This window comes from Notamacropus eugenii, chromosome 1 (genome assembly GCF_028372415.1).
Source record: "Notamacropus eugenii isolate mMacEug1 chromosome 1, mMacEug1.pri_v2, whole genome shotgun sequence".
NCBI classification, from domain to species: Eukaryota; Metazoa; Chordata; class Mammalia; order Diprotodontia; family Macropodidae; genus Notamacropus; species Notamacropus eugenii.
Window position 1 is genome coordinate 36,021,225 of NC_092872.1, and position 21,903 is coordinate 36,043,127.

The following is a 21,903-nucleotide window of genomic DNA, read 5'->3' on the forward strand; positions in this document are numbered from 1 at the left end:
TTAAAGACCTGAGATAGTAGAACACAAGCAACTGGAATGTGGGAACCATGTCATTTTTTTTAATATTTCACCCACTGCCTTGTACTATAACATCTAAAGAATAAATGAGTGAATGAATTACAAATGAAAAAAAGTATTTCAAGTAACTTATAATTTATACAAGCGCATAATTTGGAGAATTCAAGTATGAAAATAATTCAGGTACATTGGATTTTTCTCTCAGTGTTAGGTCTCTTATAGGAGATTCCAACAGGGACTAATATTCATTCAACCTCTAAAAACTGTCAGAAGTTCACAGGATCAACAATGAAAATTAAAATGAGAGCTATGAGTTTCAATGATTAAGACATGTATATAATCCTTTATAGGCATTCTCTCATTTGATCCTAAGATATCCTCTGAAGAAGGTACTACAGTTAGTATTAGTATTAGATAAGGAAACTGAGGTTCAGAGGAATGAAGTAACCTGTCAAAATCACGTAGGTAGTGTCAGATACAAGGTTTGAATTCAATGCTCCCCTGACTCTATATCTAACGATCTCTCCACTAAACTATACTGCCTTTCCTTTAGGTCCTAGATTAGAGAGAGAGAGAGCTTAATTCTCTTATGGAAGTTTATGATCAGGGCTTAATCCTGCTAACGTTGTAACATCCATGAATATAATTTGCCTTTTACTTATTGATCTTTAATGGTGGTTGAATGTAATTCTCTCTCTCTCTCTCTCTCTCTCTCTCTCTCTCTCTCTCTCTCTCTCTCTCTCTCTCTCTGTAGCCATATTTGGAAAACCTGTTGTTTTTATCAGTTTCGCTATCATTTTATCACAAAAGAAGATACTCATTCCTTGTGTATTTCTTCTTCATGCTTTCTGCAGAACTTGTTTGATTTTGCTGGCATGACATGATGCCAGAAACTGGGTGTTCAGCATATGGCATTATGTACTTTCTTAGGGAAGGTATATTCCCTAAATTTTATCCAAATATCAGTCTTTCTTGGTGCTGCCAGGATTTCAGTGACTTTCTAGGCTTTCCTTGCATTCCCTTCTTCCTTAATATTCTTCTTGTGCAGCTTATACAGAAGTAAAATGCCTCCTTTATGATAACTTTTTCCTTGTATCAGTGGAGAAAATGGCATAAAGGACATGAAATTTCTCTCTAGGGTGATTTTTTACCTTAAGCTTTTTTCTCTTTGGGGATAAATATAAAAGTATATTTTATGTTTTCATGGCTATTAAAGTTATAATACTTGAAGAGAAGGAAAGAAATGTGAAGCCTTACCCTTCGTAGGAGGGTTATAAAGGAAACAGGTTACTCCTCCCAAGTTAAACTCATCACCTATTATCACCATGCTGCTAACTCAATCCTTGACTGACACCTCCCTCAGCCTTCCTCCCTCCTCTGATTTGGAGGGTTGGGGAATGGAATACTAAACTCCTTTCAGTGGCTTCCTTTTTGCAGGGCAGACACTGGACTCTGTTTCTGCTACTATGCTTGGTTTAAGCTCTGCCAACAATATATCCCTCATACTAGGTATCCTCTGGTCTCCTTGCTATCCTCCCCCAATTTCCTGCCTCCTTTTTGTGTGTTGTCTCTCCCCCCCCCCCCCACCCCATTAGATTATGAGCTCCTTCTGGGAGAAACTTTCTTTTTAAAAATGCTATATCCAGGTGTTAGTGCAGTACCTGGCATGTATGTAGTAGGCACTTAATAAATGCTCATTGGATGTTGCATATAAGTGTATAATATTTTTAAGATCATTACAATGAGAAAATTTTATAAGTGGCATTTAGATTTTCATCTTCGGCTCCATTTTGTACAGTACTGTATTTGCATTCTGCATGTTCATCCCACTTTTAGACAAAGGGGAGTTGGGCTTCAGTTAGTGAATGCATTTTTCTCCTCACTTGCCCTAGACATTTTGCTTTGCCCATATTCTATATGTTTCTGATATAATCTCAGTGCTAGAAAGACAGTTTACATATTCAGCATAAGAAAGATTCTGCATGTGAGGTAAATACGCTGTTCAAAAAGAAATTGACTTATCAGTGGTGCTGGTCATAAATTATGAAAAAAAGGCAGAGATGAGGTTGAAAGAAATCTAGGATGAAATGAAATGAAAAGATGTAATAAGCACATTTTATAATGGCAAGGGTAGGAGTAAATTTTCCCTAATGGAGCTTTAAAAACTTACTCATAATATAATTGTCTCTGAAGCCACAATTTTGTAGGCATAGAGTTCATTTGAACTATGATGAATACCACTTTGTATCGTGATGGTAGCGGTGTAAACCTGGAAAGCCTGTGTCCTTAGAAGCCTTTGCTTTTGTATAAGTATTATGATCGTTAAGAAGGAAAATGTTTGAGAATTTTAAAATAAATCTCATTCATTTCACAGCTGTTTCTGGAATTTTCTTTTTTTCTTTGCCTTTTTTTTTTCTTTTAAATATCAGTTACACATGCGTTTGATTTGAATATGATAAAATGACTCCTTGGGATGAGCCATCTTTAATTGAAGTTTTCCTTTCCAAGAAGTCTGAGTAGTTTTACCCTCTGGATGAAGATTAGATGGAGATTCATCTTTGTACTAAGAAACTAAATACTGAATTTAGAAAGAAAAATATATTAGTATGGTATGTGGTGATCATAGAATGCGGAGACACAGATAATAAGGAAGATTTGGTATAAAGTGTCATTAAACTAAATTGTCTGGTGAAATGCTTTAAAAGCAAATAGCTGACTTTAGGGGAATCCCACACGCATATGAAAACTTTAGTTAAAGCTACTATCAAGTAGTCTAACCAGCAATAGTTTAATTCTTAAAAGGAATATGTTTAATTTAACTCCATATACTTCAATGTACTGTTTAATTCCTATAAAAATGGGGTATGGTGGTAGAATGAGGGTCTTAGAAAGGGCCCCAAAGAGTGAGAAAAGTCAGTTTGCTTCAGTAAGAATTTCTCAGATGTTTAATGTGCACAAGTCACTGTACTAGGCTCTAGGAATACATCAGGGGACAAAAAAATACAAAGGAGATGTATTATTTTCTCAGGGCTCCAGAATAAGAAATTAAGACTGGTCAGTTATTTTAGTGTCTGAGACAGATTAAGAGCAAAACCGAAACAGTATAAATAATTAAAAAGTAATTTGAGTTCCAAGGGGTTCTCACTCAGCTCTTTAATTTTCTATTAACATCAGAAAGAGAGTATTTACCAAACAAGTTTTATCTTGATAGCAACCTATTAATCAGATGTGTATGACACATTTCCTGCCATGCTATATTTATATTAGGTGTGATACAGCTTTTATTACATGTCATCCATTCAATTGAACAAAGATTTCTTAAGTACAAGGCAATGTTTTGGCTGCGAGAAGAAAAATGGTGCAATCTCTTCCCTCAGGAAACCTCCAGTCTATATAGCTAGGGGTGGGGTAAGCAGGGGCAAATGACAGGTACATAATTAAATTTAATACAAAGTTCCATAGGAGCAAAATAAAGAGAAGAGAGTAAAATAATTTAAGAAAATTTGAGGAAGGATGTTGTATTTTCTTCCTTATAAAATGAAAAGCAAAATTACACCAGAGAAACAATTTAAGTGTATGTTTGTGGTCTGTGTAAGTATACAGGAGAGTTTATGCACAGAATATGTGACTCTTTGTCCCAACTGTCTGGCTCTCCAAATATGAGGCTTTGAGTGATACCTTGCTCTTTGCTCCTATGGACTTTTCTTTTTGGAACAAATTATATTCCTTTACATTCCTATTTCCTAGCTTGTTTATGTTTCCCTCTATTCTCCTTCCTTGATGTTTTATATCCTTTTATCTCCTTCTCTCTGGCTGAATGAATAAGTTAGGTCACCCACTGGGCAGATTCTTTTCCAAAAATATAGATACCCTATTCAAAAAATACTTTCCTCAGGCATCAGATTAATGAGAATTTTGAGGTCTATAATACAAAAAAGAAAAAGATGGTGTACGAAATTGGAAGCTTAAGCACTTAAACAGTATATGCACAATATATATCTTTGAAATGAATTGACTTAAACAATGAAAATAAAGTGATGGCACATTGTAAGAACTCCTTGAAATTAGTCTTCTCAATCACTTAGTCTTTTTTTGTAAAGAAGAAGCATTTTAATACACCTGTGAGGTATTCTATTCGTAGAAAAATTATCAGGAATAAATTGGAAGCTGCCCTTAGCGTTAGATTTGTCTCTAATATGTTGCTATTGAAAAATATCTGAATAATCATGTAGAGGATCCTTGTCCTCCTCAGTTTCTTCATCTGTAAAATGGAGGTGACTGGATGAATTCCAAGGCCCCATGCAGCTTGTAATGTATGATCTTTTGTCATTGTAAGTCTCACTCTAAACATTTTTATCAACAAGATGTGAATTATTTCATTCTTGATATTAAAACACCAGACTGCCTCTTTTATAACTTTTTATTTTTACCACAAACTTAAGATGTCATTTGTTGCTTAGTATTGCTTGTTTTTTTTTAATTGAAACACTAAGAATATCCACAAATTCTCCAACTGAGCTTGAGGGAATTAGGAAAAGCACCCAAATCAATTGAAAGCATATTTAAACCTTCGTATAGTGGGGAAAGTATATAATTATTTTGTTCAGGAGTTGACTTAATGGATAGGATTGCTTATTCCTATACACAATTTATGCAAAGTTTTTGAAGAGTTTTAAGATTGTTATTCTTAACTGAAATATTATTTTATGACTCATGTAGAATTAAAAGAGAAGGTTTTATGAGAAGATTATTGTACAGAAGTCCTATTAAACACTATAATATGGTGGCAAATGTGTTGGAGTAGGATTCAGGCAAATTGAATCCTACCTCTATATTTTTCATGCTTTGAATTCATGACAAAACCCTGACCTGTCTGAGTCTCAGTTTAATCACTTGCAAACAAAGGAATGATGATGCTTGTACTAACTCCCAACTTTCCAACATTTAATGGAAAAAGTCCCTTGTCAACCTTAAAAGTGCAATATTCAATTTAATGCTAAACATCTTTGGTAATTACCTAGTTCTGCACTGACAAGATACTGGTGCCAGGAATAAGGAAAAAATAAGTAAATAAAGTAGTCCCTACTTTCAAGGAGTTCTTGCATTACTCATGACAGTGGCTGTGATTGGGGTGCTAGGGAGTATATATACAGAATAAGTGGAAAATATAGACTGGACAATGGAAGTTCTGGCTGAGTTGGAGACCATGCTAACAAGTGGTGAGGGAGGATGATGGTTGGAGAAATGTGTGGGAAAGGCCTCTTGTTAAAAGTAGAGTTTGACTTAGGAAGCTAGGAATTCTAGGATACAGAGGGGAGGGAGGGACCACATTCTAATCATGGAGGACAAGTTATGCAGAAGCACAGAAATAGAATATGGAATGTTAGCAAACTGTAAGTAGGTCAGTTTGGCTAGATAGAACAACGAGTGCATGAGAGAGAGTCCTGCAATACAAGATAAGTAGGAGTCAGGTTGTGCAAGGCTTTAAATACCAAGAAAGAAGCTTGTATTTTTATCTTAGTGTCCACAGGGAGCCATTGGAGCATTTGAGCAGAGGAGTTACATGGTCAGATCTGTGCTTCAGGAATATTAATTTTGTAATTGTGTAGAGGATAGGAGAGGTGAGGGTCATGGACGAGAGAAACCATTTAGGAAGCTCTTACAGTTGGCCAGACAAGAGGGAGCAAGAGTCAGTGCTATGGCTGTGATCTTGTATATAGAGGGAAAGGGATGAATGTGAGAGATGCTATGGATGTGGTTTTGAAAAGCCTTGGCAAGGATTTCGATAAGGGGGATAGGAAAGAGCAGAGAGCTGGGGATGAGTGAGTTGACTGGAGTGAACTGAGTCACTCAGTGTGAACCTGAGTAACTTAAACATGGTGATGTTCTCAATGGATATGGGGAAATTAGGAATAAAGGAAGATGTAGGGGAATGAGAACATTCTGTTTTGAGCTTGTTAAGCATGAGATGCCTACAGGGACATCAGGGTGCAGATGTCCATTAGATATTTATTTTTGATGTGGCTAAAGCTCAAGAAAGAAGAGTCAAAGTCTTCAGCATGGATATTTGAACCCAGAGGAGCTGTCTCCAGCATTTCTATGATCTGCTTAATTAAAATATAAATTAAATTATTAATTAGTTGTGTTCACTGAAGGTCTGTAATCTGTGAGTTAATCTAATTCTGCTCTTGTCTTGCATAATTAAATAGACAATGGCATTTAAAGTAATTCTAGTATGTTTCTATTTTAAGTATTTCAACATTACTTAGGAAATGGAAAGAGAAAGGGTGGAGCTAAGTTCAGCTTGTTTTAGAATGAATGACCGTGTTCCACCCTCCCCCCAATTATAATTTATCATAAAGTCAGCATAGTTATCTTGAGGTGACTTAATAGACATTATTTTGATCATTGAAGTAGGGTGCAAAGCTTGTAGCAGGATTTGGAAATATTTTCATATTTGCAGGTAATAGAAGCAGAAGAAATGCCTTTAATATTAAGGTATAAACAGATGCTTCTAAATTGTTGTTAAAGGTGATAGCTCTCCTTTACTCTTATATTCCTTTATCCCCATTAGATTGTAAACTCCTTGAGCTCAGGGGATGTTTTATGCCTCTTTTTGTATCCCTAGTGCCTAGCCCAGGGCTGGCACATAGTAGGCTCTTAACAAATGTTGATTGATTGACTATATTCCTTAGTATCGTCACCTATAAAAAATTGTAAGCTCCTTAGAAGGGAGGACCAGTTTTTAATGTTATTTTTGCATTTTTCACCATACCTGGAATAGTACTCTGCACCCAGTGACTAACTTATGTACTGTGATGGGTCTTGAATTCAATTCTCACGGTTGATTTAGAAGTGCTTGAAAAGTTAAATGGAAGTAGAAAATATTATCACTAACATACATTGGTGAATGATGACAGATTTTAGCCCCAGGTCAACTTCTACCCCCAGCCCATCATCTCAGGCCACATTAGAACCAGATGGATTCCTAGTTCTCTTTTAGCTTTGAATTTATGTGATTCAATAAGGATGATAATAAATTATACCTTCCATTTCTCTCTTTCCCTGTTTTCAGTACCAGGCCAGCCACTAAACTTCAAAGCAGAACCTGAGTCTGAAACCAGCATTTTGCTCTCTTGGACACCCCCACGTTCTGACACCATTGCTAGCTATGAACTGGTTTACAATGATGGGGACCATGGAGAAGAGGTAAATAATGGAGACATTTTTTCATGAGTATGTCTGTGGACAAATACTTTGATATTCGATATTTTTTACAAAGATTTATTACGTCAGAGAACTGTAGAGTAAAAATACCTGTCCATCATAGAATTCTTCAAGCAGGAGTGTGATTGTGTTACAGACCTTTTTGGAAGTCTCATGAAACCCATGGACCCATTGTCAGAATAATATTTTTAAATGCCAAAAATAAAATACAAGGTATTAAAAAAGAAATCAATTATATATAATCATAGATATCAAAATATTAAAGAAAATTGTTCACAGATGCCATCTAAGAACCCCTGCCTCAGAGAGTCCCTGGTAGGCATAATGATTTCTTCAGGTTGCTTTGCAAAATCTGTTTATTACACCTATGGGGGCTACTTGCATTGTGATTTAAGAGAAAGAAAGCTGGATAGGGAAATTAAAAGACCTGACTTGAGTCTCAATAATGCCACATATTAACTTGTGATTTTGTCAAGTCATTTTCTTTTTGGGTACCTCAGTTTCCTTATCTGTAAAATAAAAATGTTGAGCTACATGATCTCTAGGTTTCCTTCTGAGTTCTAGACCAAAGGTTCCTAACCTTTTGTCTGTGAACTTTTAAAAAATAATTTTAACTATATTTCAATATAATTATTTTCTTTTGTAATGCTATGTATTTCATTTTATGCATTTGCAAACTTTATTCTGAGATAAGCTCAATCACCATGTTCACTTTTTTCCTCCATGTCCTTCCTAAATTGTAGTGCCCACATCTGGACATAATTCTCTAACTGAGGACAAATATCTTCATCATCCAAAGTTTTAGTCTCATTCTCGTAAAAAGTATTGATTTTATCAATTAAGCAACTTCAGACTCTAAGGTATCTACCTTTGCTGATAGAGATGAAGGTTCATTCAAGGCATCTAAGGCATTTCGCAATAATGAGATAGGTCAATAAGAATATTAGGCCCTCTGGAGCAGGGATTCATAACTTTTTTGTGTCTCAGACCCCATTGTGGTCTGGTGAAGTCTATGGACCCTATCTCTATGTGAAGTAAGACAGGGTAAGATAAGATGATAAAAATAAGAGGTTAGTGAAACCAGATCAAGGTGCTAATAAGGTGAAAAGGTGCTAATGATCTGAGAAGAGTGAGTTGAAGACCTTGAAAATCTCGTAGATTTCTGGGAGATCTATTGGCCAAAAAATACAAAGGAACTAAGTGTCTTATTTCTAGGAAGTATGGAAAGATCAAGAACTTTGCGATGACTTGAATAGGGTGTTCACTGGTTGTATTTTTGCCATAACTAAATGACTTTTACCGGAGCTCAAAGTGAGGGTTACTCCCTGTTGGAAGAGAAGACCAAGGGAGGAGCTCAAGGAGCTATCCTTACTTTCCAGGCTATTAGGGACAATGGAATGTTCCTAAAAAAAATAAAAAAGATCTTCACTGTGGAAACAGAAAGTCCCAGGATAATTTCAATCTGTACCAGAGCGTTGAAAGCTAGAAGAATGGAAGGCAGGGGAGAAAGGAAGTGGACAGAATTCTGTTTTAAAGAATGCCATGATTAAAAAAAGTATGAAATCATCAATAACTGAACTTGAAAAAAATTAAAAGGAATAGAGAAAAAATTAATTCAACTCAACAATTACTGAGAACCTATTCTTTGTAAAGGAGATATTTAATATTTTTTGGCTCAACATAAAACACCTTCATATCTGTGTACAAATTCACATAGTGACATATTTACCTCTAGAGTCTGACATGTAATATGTACACCATCTTAGCAGTCAGTCACACAGTTTCCAGGTATGGAAAATATCCAAGGCAGTTTTGAAGCCATTTCATTTTTATATGTCTTAGCTCCTACATAGGTCATCTTATGGGCCTCTGAAGACAGAACAGCGACCTATGCCTTGCTTCCTAGGAAATAATGCATTGTTGTCTCCTACTGGTTCAATTCATTTGAACAAACACCAATGCAGTCTTTTTCTACCTATCTTGGTTTTGTAGGCCCTTACCTTTCAAAGTTTTAGTATCATATTCTTTTGTCATATACTTCGGAATTTTTGATGAGATTACCAGCCATAGTCTCAAGAAAGTGTGCTAAATACATTTATTTGAATTTTAATGAAGGCATCCAAGTTTTGTTATTGCTTACCCACAGCAACGCATTACCATCGAGCCTTCAACATCTTACCGGCTGCAAGGGCTGAAACCCAACAGTTTATACTATTTCCGTCTTGCTGCCCGCTCTCCTCAAGGCCTCGGTGCTTCCACAGCAGAAATCTCAGCCAGAACCATGCAGTCAAGTAGGTGTCTCTCTGTGCTTCTTATTTGTCTTTATTTCAAAGCGATGATCCTTAGGAAAAAGAAAAAGAAAAGAAAACATGGTTAATGAGAGTCTGTGGGTTAGGAAGGAACTAAAGAAATCAAATTAAAACAACTATCTCTGGGTTTCTGAGCTTTTGTAAGTGATAAGAGAGCACATTTCTCTATTTCCTGTATTTCCTAAAGGAAGAGACTTTCAGTGAAGTCAGTGCCAAAGCCCTAGATTTTGGGGAATGTGTTAGAGGAGGTCTAAGGGTCTTCTAATTTATCAAAACAATGGCTTTGAACTATTTGTAAAATAGTAACATTAAAAGGAATGACATGCAGAGAAAACTTGTGGTGTATATATCAAGCTAAGGCTCTAGCTAACAAGAATATTTTTAGTTGTCAGTTACAGACGAAATTTTAACTTTCTTAAGTACATATTTCACATCTATGTGAAGAAATGTAATTCCACTTTGTGATTAATTGTGCCTATGACACGTATACTGGAATTTGAAGCATTATCATAACGTGTAATTGAGTTACAGAATATCATCAGTATTTGATCTAGATTCGTAATTCCTAATTTTTTTCCTCAGGTGGAATTTACTTTCATAGTTGTTTTCCAGATAAAGTCTCATTTAGAAATGTTATTCTAAAATCTATCAATCCTATCTAGTTTTGCAAGTTAGTTCAGTGTAATCAGTGAAAATAGCATTTTATCGACAATGAAATAATTAAAATTAAAATTTCTTTCCTTTTGATTGCAAGAGGCTTCTGGGAAAGTTGACCTATCTGGAACATCTTATATAGTCGTTTGTACATTATCACCTAAGCAGCTTACGTAGATGACAAACAGACTTTTCTTTAAATTTGTAAAGTGAATGCTAGTGACCTAATTCAAAGAGTCTCTGAGTAAAAATAGGATTTATAGCATTGTAAATGGTGGGTTCCTGCCTAAGCAAATCTTCCACCATTTTCCATGCTTGCTAAAAACATTTCAGGCCTTCTGAAAGGAATCACTTGTATTTTCCGTTAAAAACTATTTACTCTTTTTTTAAAACAAAAAAATGAAAATAAAAGCTGCTGCAGTATCTGTGCCTTAAATTTCAGTCACACTAATAAATACAGTAGAAAATAGTTTTTCAATCATGTATTTAATTAAAATAAGTACTACATGCCCCAATGTAACAGCTTTTCATAACTGGAAATCTATTTTACTCATTGAGGCATAATGAATGTTTTCAAGAGACATCCAAGATGTTTCCCATTTTTCCTGTGTTTGAAATGCTGCTGAAAATTTCCTCACGAAAAAAAATAGGAAGTCCAGAAGCAATCATGTGAAAAGTATATTAAGTTTTATTAAAGAATTAGAAATAAATCCTGACTTAAGTGTGCATCTTAATTAGTCACATAGAAATTTAAAATTCACTAAAAAGATAATCCTAAGGAATCTACAGACTTTATTCTAAAATTTCCAGACTGAACTGTATTAAATGTACATGGAATGCCTGTCTTTGAGAACACATACAAACTCTTTTTTAGTTTGTGGACTAAAAAAGAAAAGAAATGATGAAGGATGGGATCTGTGTACTTTTGTTTGTACTTTATAGCAAATTTCATTTTAACAGTTATCCCACAAAAGTTAGAACCATGAATGTATACTAAAGACCTGGAGAGTCAATCCAGGGGAAATCTGAGGTCTACATTCTTGACATGGTTAAAACATGAAAGTCAGATGGCAACATCCTTTATTCCCTCCTTATTTCCTTTATAACTAGTGGAGGCTACTTGTTCTTTTCCCTTAGGGCAGGAATGCCACCTCTAACAACCTCTTCTTCAAGGATCTTAAAAAGTACCTGCCTTCTTAAGAAAAGCGCAGTTCTCCAAGTGGTATTATGATTTGACCTCCCCTTTTTTAAGTAGAGATGTACTTTTTGAACTTATTTGATGAATTATACTTAAGTACGTGCTAACAGATTTGTTTGTCACTGGGCAATGAGCAGGTATATAATTTGGTTTCCCACTCCTCCCAAACCCCGATAGCATATTTTAGTAAATGTTACTTCCTTGCTAAGTACAGAAAATTTTATAGACAAGCCATGTTTTTTTCAGGTGATTTGTTTAGAAAAAAAATTTTTTAATTGTTGTTTTATTGAAATGTTGTAAGACATGTTAGGTTGATTATAAAGGACTTTTACCAAAATTTGCTGGTGGGATCTTCTTCACCAGCAAAGGTGTCTCAAGAGGAGTTAAAAAAATAAATATGCATATATATAAAACTGAAAGCTGACCTAGGGGTAAGTACAAGTTACAGTCAGAATCATGAAGCCAGTCATTTCCTGGGGTAGGTAAATCTTTGACTAAGTCTTTTCATCTTCTATCGATTCTGCATGCTTATTGTACACTAGCTACAAGCAATGTTTGAATAAAAATTTTCATTTAAACATTATTTGTAGTTGATTCAATTCAGGCAGATTCAGTTGTTCAGAGAGCTCAGAAGTAGCCCTTTTTTGTGTTTGTTCGAGTTTTTTCGTTTTCGTTTCTTTTCTAATGAAGATTGGCAGAAACAGGTTGTTTAGCAGTTATTGCAAGTTTCTTCAGTAAACAGCAAAAAGAAAAAAAAATAGAAAAAGAAAGAAAGCAAAGAAAAACATTCGCTCCAAATTACATAAGTATAAAGCGAGAGTTTGGATCAAAATATCCAAAGCATAATCAGACTTCAGAACAAACTAACTTGCATTAATTGCAGCCATTTTAAAGAAAGATAGTCAGCTTGAAGTTGGGAGGGGGGAAAGTTGAGGATATTTTTAGAAGAAGAATTTAAATCACAGGTAGGTAATTCTATTTTAGGCTTTGTAATTGTGAGGCTCCATTTCCATATATTTCCCCTTCATCCATTTAAAAAAAATTTCAGTTGATTTATTCATTTTCAGTTTGTTCATGTTAATAAGCCAAGGTGCCTATGTTTTGTCTAAAATTTTGGTTTTTTTAAGTTTTTGAGCTTTGTTTTCATTTATTTATCCTTGTGTTTTAGCTATTTGTTTATTTCTGTTTTACTTTTTTTCTTTTGTTTATTATTTTCCCCCCAACCACTCCTATCCTTTCACTCAAACGCTCCTTTTAATTCACTACCAAAAATAAGAGCCATCAGCTCCTCCTCAAGACATTAGTTGCACCAGCCCCAGCTCCACTAGCATTTTGGTAAGTTGGCAACCTCCACCAGTGGAAAAGCAGAATGGCATTATCACTGAATACTCCATCAAGTATACAGCCATGGACGGGGAAGATGACAAACCTCATGAGATTGTGGGAATACCTTCAGACACTACCCAGTACCTTTTGGAACAGTTGGAAAAGTGGACTGAATACCGGATCTCTGTGACAGCCCACACTGATGTTGGACCTGGCCCTGAGAGCTTATCTGTATTGATTCGGACCGATGAAGATGGTATGTTGCCTTCGCTACATCAATTGCACTTTGCTGACATGCACTCAGTCTGCTGTCTTTGTATAGGCTAACGATATACTCCCCTTTTTTTATCCTGCTCATCTTTTTTTAACAACATCGCTATTACTTCAGTGTTTTTGCCCAAGACACGTCTTTTGCTACAGCTCGGTCATCTTTTATTTCAAAATACCAAGTAATTTTGCTTCCCTCCAAGGAGAACAATTTGCTACTACTTCTTGCAATCTAGCCTGATTCTTTGTCTTTCTTTTCCAAATCTTCTGCATTTTTCTTGACATTTTGTTTTTTTTTATTTTTCTAAAATCACTTCTGTCATGGCTCTAACTTTTCAAATATATCTTTTTACCTTCTTGTTGCTGGATGCCATATGTGTGTTCATATATAAAAATAAATATATATTTTGGTTTGCATCTTTTAGAGACACTGATGCTCCACATTTTTTTTTTGGTATGTGCTATATGGAATGCCTTCAGTATGAGAAAATAAAAGAAGATGGGCCATATAAGCAAGCATCTTTTTGTTCCACTATGAAACAGAAACCTATAGAAATATCCCACAACAACAAACAATCAGTTTTTATTATTATTTCAGTATAATATCTCTTTGTACTTTAATGCTTTGAATTTCAAAGCATCCTCCTTGGCTTTTGTACATTTTTACATGTTTTTCTATTTCTCTGATACTCTTTTTTCTTCCATTTTTTTTGCATCAGTCATGTTTTTTGATCTTTTCTCTGAAAGGTAGAGCAGATTGGTTGAGCATTTTCGTTGTTTGAAACCATTTGTATTTCTCAAAGAAAACTTAGTGGGTCTGCCCATTTTTTTTCCTAAGTAAAGAAAGAGCTCTGACTGGGTGGGACAAGTGCCTATAATTCTCTTTTATCCAATGATGTTGTTCCAGTTCCTAGTGGTCCTCCTCGCAAAGTCGAGGTAGAGGCTGTCAACTCAACATCTGTTAAAGTGTCATGGCGCTCACCTGTGCCCAATAAACAGCATGGCCAGATACGAGGATACCAAGTGCATTATGTGAGGATGGAAAATGGTGAGCCTAAGGGTCAACCCATGCTGAAGGATGTCATGCTGGCTGATGCACAGGTAATCCTCTAATATTAAAGATGGTTTTCTTTATTGGTCTGTAGATGCAATCAGTAATCGACCATCTCAACTCAGAAACTGAAATTGACATCTTCTAAATATTATCATCATTATAATTTTATATAATTTTCTAACCACTTATATCACTTGGAATTAACCATTTAAATCAAAAGAAATTAGGCTTAGATTTTTACATTATGATATTTATTTCTGATAAAATGTTTACTGATATTTTCTTAAGAAACGGAAAAGAATCTGAATCTGAACTGTGTCATGTACTATCTATGTGACTTTGGACAAATCACCTTCACCTCTCTGGTCCTGAGTTTCCTCATCTGTAAATTGAGAGGACTGGATTAGATGGCTTTTAAGATGCATTCTAGCTCTAAATCTAACCAATTGCATGAAGTCATTACATTGAACTTTTTGTAGCCTTATCTTGGTTTCTAGTTCTGATTGTTAAAAAATATGATTGAGTTACAAATTTCATCAAATCCAAGGGAAAATAATAGTTTGGGGTTTTAGAGGTGTAGCGAACATTATTATCATGAACTTTTCATGAAGTTGTTCACTCTAAATCTAAGTGTATCTGAAATGACCTGACTTGTAAAACTGTAGCTTCTTCCATGAAGCAAAGGTCACTCTTTTTTGCTGAATAGTATAAGGATAGATTCAAGCCTGAATTCATGATAGTATTGAACATAAAAACAAGTCACTGAATTTTCTCTGAAGAGATGAAGAGTTCCCTGTGAGAGTCAAGCCAGATTCTCCCATTGAGAAACAGATTCTTTGTAACTCACTGAACTATTTGGAAAACTTTATTAATCCTTGGAGGCCAATAGAGTGCCATCTCGTAAGTAAAAATAGCATTGCAATAAATACTCCTATGGTCTGTAAAAGTGAATGCACACTGAGGTTTTAATATACTAAATGACTTCCCAAAGTGAACAATTTACTCCTACTGAGTAGGATGACCATTAGAAGTTGGTTCAGTACCTCACTTGTCTGCTTAGAATGCACATATGAATATAGTATCCCAACCTAAGAGTTGATTGTTATGCATTCAGTTTTTATCAACACATTACATAGTTTCCTGCCCATTCTTTGAAAGGTCCATTGCTTTGGTATATATAAACATCTATTCTATGCTTTTGGGAAAACAGAATATCCTCACAGTATAAACCAAGGCTATATCCCCCATGAACTAAGAACGATTTATACAATTTTTAAATATACAGGTGGTGGGCTGAATTTGGCCCAAGGGCCAGAGTTTGCTGACCTCTATAATGAATAATAGAGCAAAGGAGAAGGGTGATTGTCCAAGAGAAATTATGAAAAAGAACAAAATGCGCATATGAATTTTTGTTATATATATATATATGTATATTTCCCTTTTCCCCATACATGACTGCACATTTAAACTAGTTTTGTTTTAGAATGTGGGAACCACAGATTAATTGCACTAAACTCCTAAGATATTCAGTTGATTTCTCCTTCCCATTTGGAGTGCCTTCCCAGATTTTGTTACCAGTTGTACATTTTCCTTTTGGTTCATTCCAATCTCCTATCTTAGATTTTCCTTGACTACGTGTTGAAACTTCATTGGTGATCCTAAAGATTCTTTAGGACTTTTAGATCTAATAAAACACATTAATCCAAATAGGTGATGTGAATTAATTTGTGTAGGCTATGACTGAACTCGAGCTAAATGTCACATCATAATGCAAAACTAGAAAAATTAGCCTTTCATTCTGCCTCACTGGTTTATTAGAATGCAGTATACATGGCAAAATATTACCTACCTACAGTAATAACAGTACTGTAATCCTCTTGTCATCTCCAAAGGAAGGGGGAAAAGGTATCATTTTTGCTCCACTTTTGAAAATAAAGGCGTATTTGAACATATCTCTTACAATATTAAGCTACATATGTACCTATGTAATATATATTATATATATATATATATATATATATATATATATATATATATATATATATATATATAAGTAGGTCTGTATAAATGTACACATCATATGTATGTATATACAGGAAAAAAATTGCCTCATTGAGGCTACAATTTTCTCTTCATTTTGTTTTTGTTTTGTGTTTCCAATCTACTTTACTCTCAATCAGTGGGAATTTGATGATACTACTGAACATGTGAGTAACTGTCAACTGGCTTGATGAAAACAGACTGTGTATGTGTTTGTGTGGATTTTTGTAGCCTCCCTATCATTTTTTTATAAAATATTTTTATTGTTTGCACAGATGCATGTACTAACAGATTATTGAAGTTGTCCTCACTGTGTGGCACTCTTTTTTTCTTTAATTTGGCTTTTACTATGTGAATCTGGCATGGTGCTGAGAATTGCAAAAGGAATGTTATGGACTTCTATAGGCGTATGTTTTGATGGCTGCTACTAACTTCACCTTGCAATCTAATCAGAGAAGTTGTGCTTTTAATGGAGGCATCGAAGAGTGGTGAAAATCGTTGTTTAAAATTGCCTCTTGATGACCTATTGTATTCAGTTCAGAGCATACACACTCTATGGACTTGTTTAGGACAAGAATGAGTTCACCATTATCTATACCGCCAGTTCTCTATTTTGCCAACACAGATTCTAGGTGAATTAATCAAGTTATGGTCACTGATTCAGCAAAACTATTTGTAAAATCCATCAATAAAATGTTTGATTTGTCATAAGCAAGACTATGCACTATTATCTATGAAGTGTGCAAAAAAAAATAAGAATAATACAAAACCTAAGATCATTAGGGTCTTACAGTTTAGTTGAGCATAAAATACATAAATCCATGCAAAGTTAAAACAGCACAGAACTTAATAATTATATCAGACATCAACATAGAGAACAATCGCAAGATATTTTATATTTATTTAATAAATAATTGGTGCTATGAGCTTAAAGAAAATGGGCTCAAGTGTACTGCGAAGAATTTATAGTAGAGCAGAACTTCATAGGAGACTGAAAATTTGTAATTTAAAAGAGAAAAGGAGATAGAAAGAATATGAGAAAAGTCAAATAGTAGGAAGTACAAAGTAAGATCAGGGCACAGTGGGATAGATTAGATTGATTCACCTCTTGAATTTATGCTGGGAAATTGTCAAAAAGATTTGGTGACAGTATTGCAGTATACCTTGCATTTCAGAGTAAAGAATTTATATATATCCAGTGAGATGTCAATAAGGATTATTGAATAAATATTGAAATTTTGGAAAATACTGTTTTAAGAAGATGGATCTGGTAAAACATGGTTTAGGTTGTAATAAGGTTAGACAGGGGTAGGAATTGAAATTCTGTACATAGGGAGACTAGTTTTACTGAGTACAATCCATGTTAATGTTGATGAGTGTTTTCACTAAAATTGTGACAGTAGGAATTGAAAGGAAGGAACAATCTAGAGAGACATCATGAAGGAAGGCTTGATATGACTGGGCAACTAGTTAGATATTTTGCGGTGCGGAGAAAGAGAGAACAATCTGAGAAGAATCTCATTTTTTATATTTGGGTGCAAAAGAAAACATGCAGTAGAGAAGTAAGTAACGGGAGGAACCAGGTTAAATGAGAAGATGGACAGTTGGGTTGGAGATGATAGCAGAATGTCCGAGTACAGATATTCAGCCAGCAGTTGGAGATGTACAACAGAAATTTGAGAGAGTTTGTGGTTTGATAGCCACATACGAGATAATTGATTGTTAAAGCTATGTGATTATAAAGCCATTAGGGAAGAGAATACTCAGAGAGATGAGAAACAGACTGAGAACTCAATTTTGGTTAATGCCTGTATGTTCAATGTGCTTAGATGAAGTAAAGAGAAGAGTAGGTAGACTAAAGGAAGGGGAGCTCCTCAAAGGTCACAATATCCAAAAGGTCATCAGTATGGATGTAGTGAGTTATATTCAAAAGAATCTGAGGAGAGTAGTAAAACATGGACCAGGTGATTAAGTCACTGAATGAAGTACCTTCTACAAAGAACTCCTTAGACAGTGGATACCATGTTATTGGCATTCCAGTGGAATGTCATGGAGCTTGTAGTCTAGAACAGTGCTTCTTAAAATGAGTCACGACCCCATATGGGGTTGCATACCACAGTTTAAGAAGTGCTTCATGAGTGGGAAAAGTTTAAAAAGCCCTAGTCTAAAAGACAAATTGATAGGATCACAAACACTAATAAAGTGTTGGCATGGTGCTAACTTTGAATTCATGTAATAATCTCCTTCAATACAATCTGTGGCACACATTTATTGAAAGCTCCTGACCTCTATTTTTGTCCTTATAGCTGCAGTACCAAGCACAATATCTTTTTCACATGGTAGATGCTTAATAAATGTTTGTTGAATTGAATTGTATTTTAATCACATGGAAAACCTCCTTGCCATGAGCACAGATGAAAGTCAAACTCATAACACTAATTTATAAGGAGATCTCCAGATCCTCTTTTGCCTATGCTTTCCACACCTGCAGATGATTCTAAAGCATGTGCTGAATAATCGAATAGTTCTAGGATCCCACCATGAGAATGTGGGTCCTGACTGCATCTCTGGTTCTCTTATGTCATTTCAGGACATGATCATTTCTGGACTACAACCAGAAACCGCCTACTCCCTTACAGTGACAGCCTATACAACCAAAGGGGATGGAGCTCGCAGCAAGCCCAAGTTGGTGTCTACTACTGGTGCAGGTAATGCTTTGCTCTAAATTCACATGCCCTGAAACATATTGGAAGCAATCTCTTTGTATGATCTTCTGGGTCGTGAGCTTTGGATAACCCACGCTCACTAGGACAAGGGGAGTAGTATGCAGAACTCAAATTTATCATAACTTTAGAGCCGAAAAGGACCTCAGAGATCATATATATCAATCCCTTCCTGTTATAGATGAGAAACTGAGGTCAAGGGAGGGCAGGTGACTAGCTTAGTATCACACAGGTAGTGATTACCTGAAGTGAGATTTGAATACAACTTGTCCTGACTCCAATTCCAACATTTTTTCCACTGTGCCATGCTGCCCCTCTATTTCATATTGTAATAATCCTTGTGGCAAGGCTATTCTAATACTTTTAGCTCTCCCACAACCCCCAATAATCCTTTAAGTGGAACTGTTAACCTGAAGCTTAATTGACTCATTTAAATTTTATCTTTTCCCTACCACCCTCCAATCCCCTGACCACCACTTGGTGGTAATAGTAAGAGACTTGGAATTGTCCAAGAAATAAGCAGCAGAAAGGAGAATAAAAACAAGATGCCTGGGGCAGGTATCTTGATACCCACTATAGGAAAGAGCAGGTACTCACTATAGATAGGTATAGAGCTGACCTGTGCACAGAAGTGTACTATGTGTTCTGTGTAGAGTTCCCACACTGTGAACCAAGAGAAAGCATAAGCCAATGTAGCAGACAAATCAAAATTATTGAACAGATACCAAACAGAATGACAGTCCAGATTGCAAAAGGAGGTACTCTAGGTGCTTTTAGATAGAAATCCAGGTTCTACACTTAACATATGAATTAATGTAGATAAAGGAAAAAATTAATTTTAAATACAATCTTTTAGAGACTTACCTGTGGGCAAAGATAAAAAGGAAAAACTATGGCAACGAATGGTCAGATTACGGGTCTGTAGCCTAAGGGTTGTATAGGTCTTAGGAAGCCGTTTCAATTTCATTTTTCCCCAGGGAAATTCATAATGGTATGCCCTTTCTTTTGTGCCTATTCTGAGTGCTCTGCACATAGTAGGTGCTGAATAAATGTTTATTGGCTTGCTGATTGAGGCTAGGCAGTAGCTGGGAACAAATGACCCAGGTCTGACCCCCCAAAATAGAATTCACAATTCCAAAAGTAACAACTGTAGTTCCAGCATGAAACCTCATTTCCCTGAGTTTATAACCTTATCCTAATAATTCACTTAAGACCGAACCTTGGTACAAAGGAACAGTTATGCTCTGGCATATCAATAAGATGTGGCTCAAGTAAGTAGGGCACAGCTAAAGGATTTACTACATCGACAGCAGTGGTTTTCTTGCATCATCTAGTTTCAGTGTCACTCTTTCGGTGTTTCAGTATTCATTCATTATATACCAATCTATTTAGGGCTTTGGAACATCTTTAATGGGTAGAAATTCATTCAGTATTTCAGAAGAGGAATGTTTCCAGCTTTTAATCTACAGTGTCTCAAGTGTGAAGACAGAAAGAGCTTTCAATTCAACAACCAACTCTCTTGTTTTCTTAAGATGGTCCCACTCCTCAAGTCAGGGGAATAAAAATCAATCTATAATTATAACCACTTCAAAAGCAAGGACTGTAGTACTTCTTCCTTCCCTGCCAAGCCAGTGATGGACTCATGGTGTTCCTTCACATTTAGTTAAACAGCATCATAATCTGATTTGAGGTGGCGTATACATATCATTATAAGACACTCACTAGCTATGTGGCCCTGGGCAAGACACTTAACCTTATTTGCCTCAGTTTCCTCATCTGTAAAATGAGCTATAGAAGAAATGGTAAACTACTCTACTTTCTTTGCCAAGAAAACCCCAAATGAGGTCATGAATATGACTGAAAAAAGACTGAAATACTATTATGAATAATAGTACCACATGTATTATAAAGAATTACTGAATTTATAGCACAGATATGTGAGCTTCTACAAACCTCAATTAAAAGGTTTCTTATTTACAGCACACAGGATGAATTCAATACTTCTCATGGGGTTTTCTTTTATTATTAAAACTTTTAGCTATGAGGTAGTTCTTTATGATATACATGTTAATAGAAGCTTGTAAAATTGATGATATGTTTGAAATGAGAGCTGATTTTTTAAAAACGAATTTAATTTGCTTATGTAACGTTTGTGTAGCTGGCAATAGTTTTAAGCGAGCTCTTTGAATGATTTCTCATGATCAGACTGTCTCTTCATAGTTCCTTCCTTTGTTAATGGTTCTTTCCCATGATCACCACGCTTATTGTCCTACTATGTGGGATATAAATCAACCCATTATCCAAATTTCATGTGAATTTTCCTTGGTATATAAAGATACTTTTTTTTCAGATGCTACATTAGAATTTTTTTTTTGGCTTAAAGTTGGCAGAACCCCACTGGGCTTCAGTTTCCCCATTTGTAAAGTGAAACAAGTTGAACCAATCATGCCATCAGTCCCTTTTTCCTATCTCTACATTTCCTAACTTCTAATTGAAAGGGATGTGCCATATTTTATGAATCATCATTGTAGGTTACAGTTTAAAATGCCTTTGGAAATGAAAGGTTGTGATCGGTCAACCAGGGCATAAAACCAGGAGTGAAAAAAAGAGAAAGCTAATTTATACCTTGCATTTTTAAGGTGAAAGAGTGTATTTTCCCAGATTAGGGTCAGAATATTCACAGTGGAAATAGCAGTCCCAACTGGGCACTAGAGTTGGCTCGTGAAATAAAGTAAAGGAAGGTTTAGAAGGAAAATACCAGGTGATTAAGTCCCTGATAATATATTACTCTATTTTACCCTCGTTGTACAAGGAAAGATGTGGAGTTAGGAATTTAGATTTCCAGGCACTCTTTCTCAGACATTTTGCTAGCTGTATGACTGTGGTCAGGTCATTTATTCTCTCTTGAACCTCATTTCCCTCATCTGATAAAAATAGAGATGATGATAGACGCACTACCTCCCTCATTTTCAGGAAAATGCTTCATAAGCCTTAAAATAAGATGCAAATGCCATTTGTTATTATTGTCTAATTAGCTGGAAGATGAGGATGAAAGTGGAAGCTGCATCACAGCCCAGATTTGAGAGA

General features: G+C 35.4%; 1 protein-coding gene across 8 annotated transcripts in view; it reads left to right on the forward strand.

Annotated features, from left to right (window-relative positions):
• The window catches only part of PTPRD (protein tyrosine phosphatase receptor type D), a 934,659-nt gene that overhangs the window by 731,877 nt on the left and 180,879 nt on the right, over positions 1 to 21,903 (forward strand). For 5 of the 8 annotated variants that reach the window (XM_072596637.1, XM_072596633.1, XM_072596674.1 and 2 more), the window contains 6 exons: positions 7,094 to 7,227; positions 9,392 to 9,536; positions 12,683 to 12,988; positions 13,907 to 14,100; positions 16,234 to 16,260; positions 18,684 to 18,801. In XM_072596637.1, coding sequence (XP_072452738.1) covers positions 7,094 to 7,227; positions 9,392 to 9,536; positions 12,683 to 12,988; positions 13,907 to 14,100; positions 16,234 to 16,260; positions 18,684 to 18,801 — 924 coding nt within the window. The remainder of the gene's footprint in view (positions 1 to 7,093; positions 7,228 to 9,391; positions 9,537 to 12,682; positions 12,989 to 13,906; positions 14,101 to 16,233; positions 16,261 to 18,683; positions 18,802 to 21,903) is intronic. The other 3 variants (XM_072596655.1, XM_072596665.1, XM_072596694.1) reach the window with 1 other exon arrangement.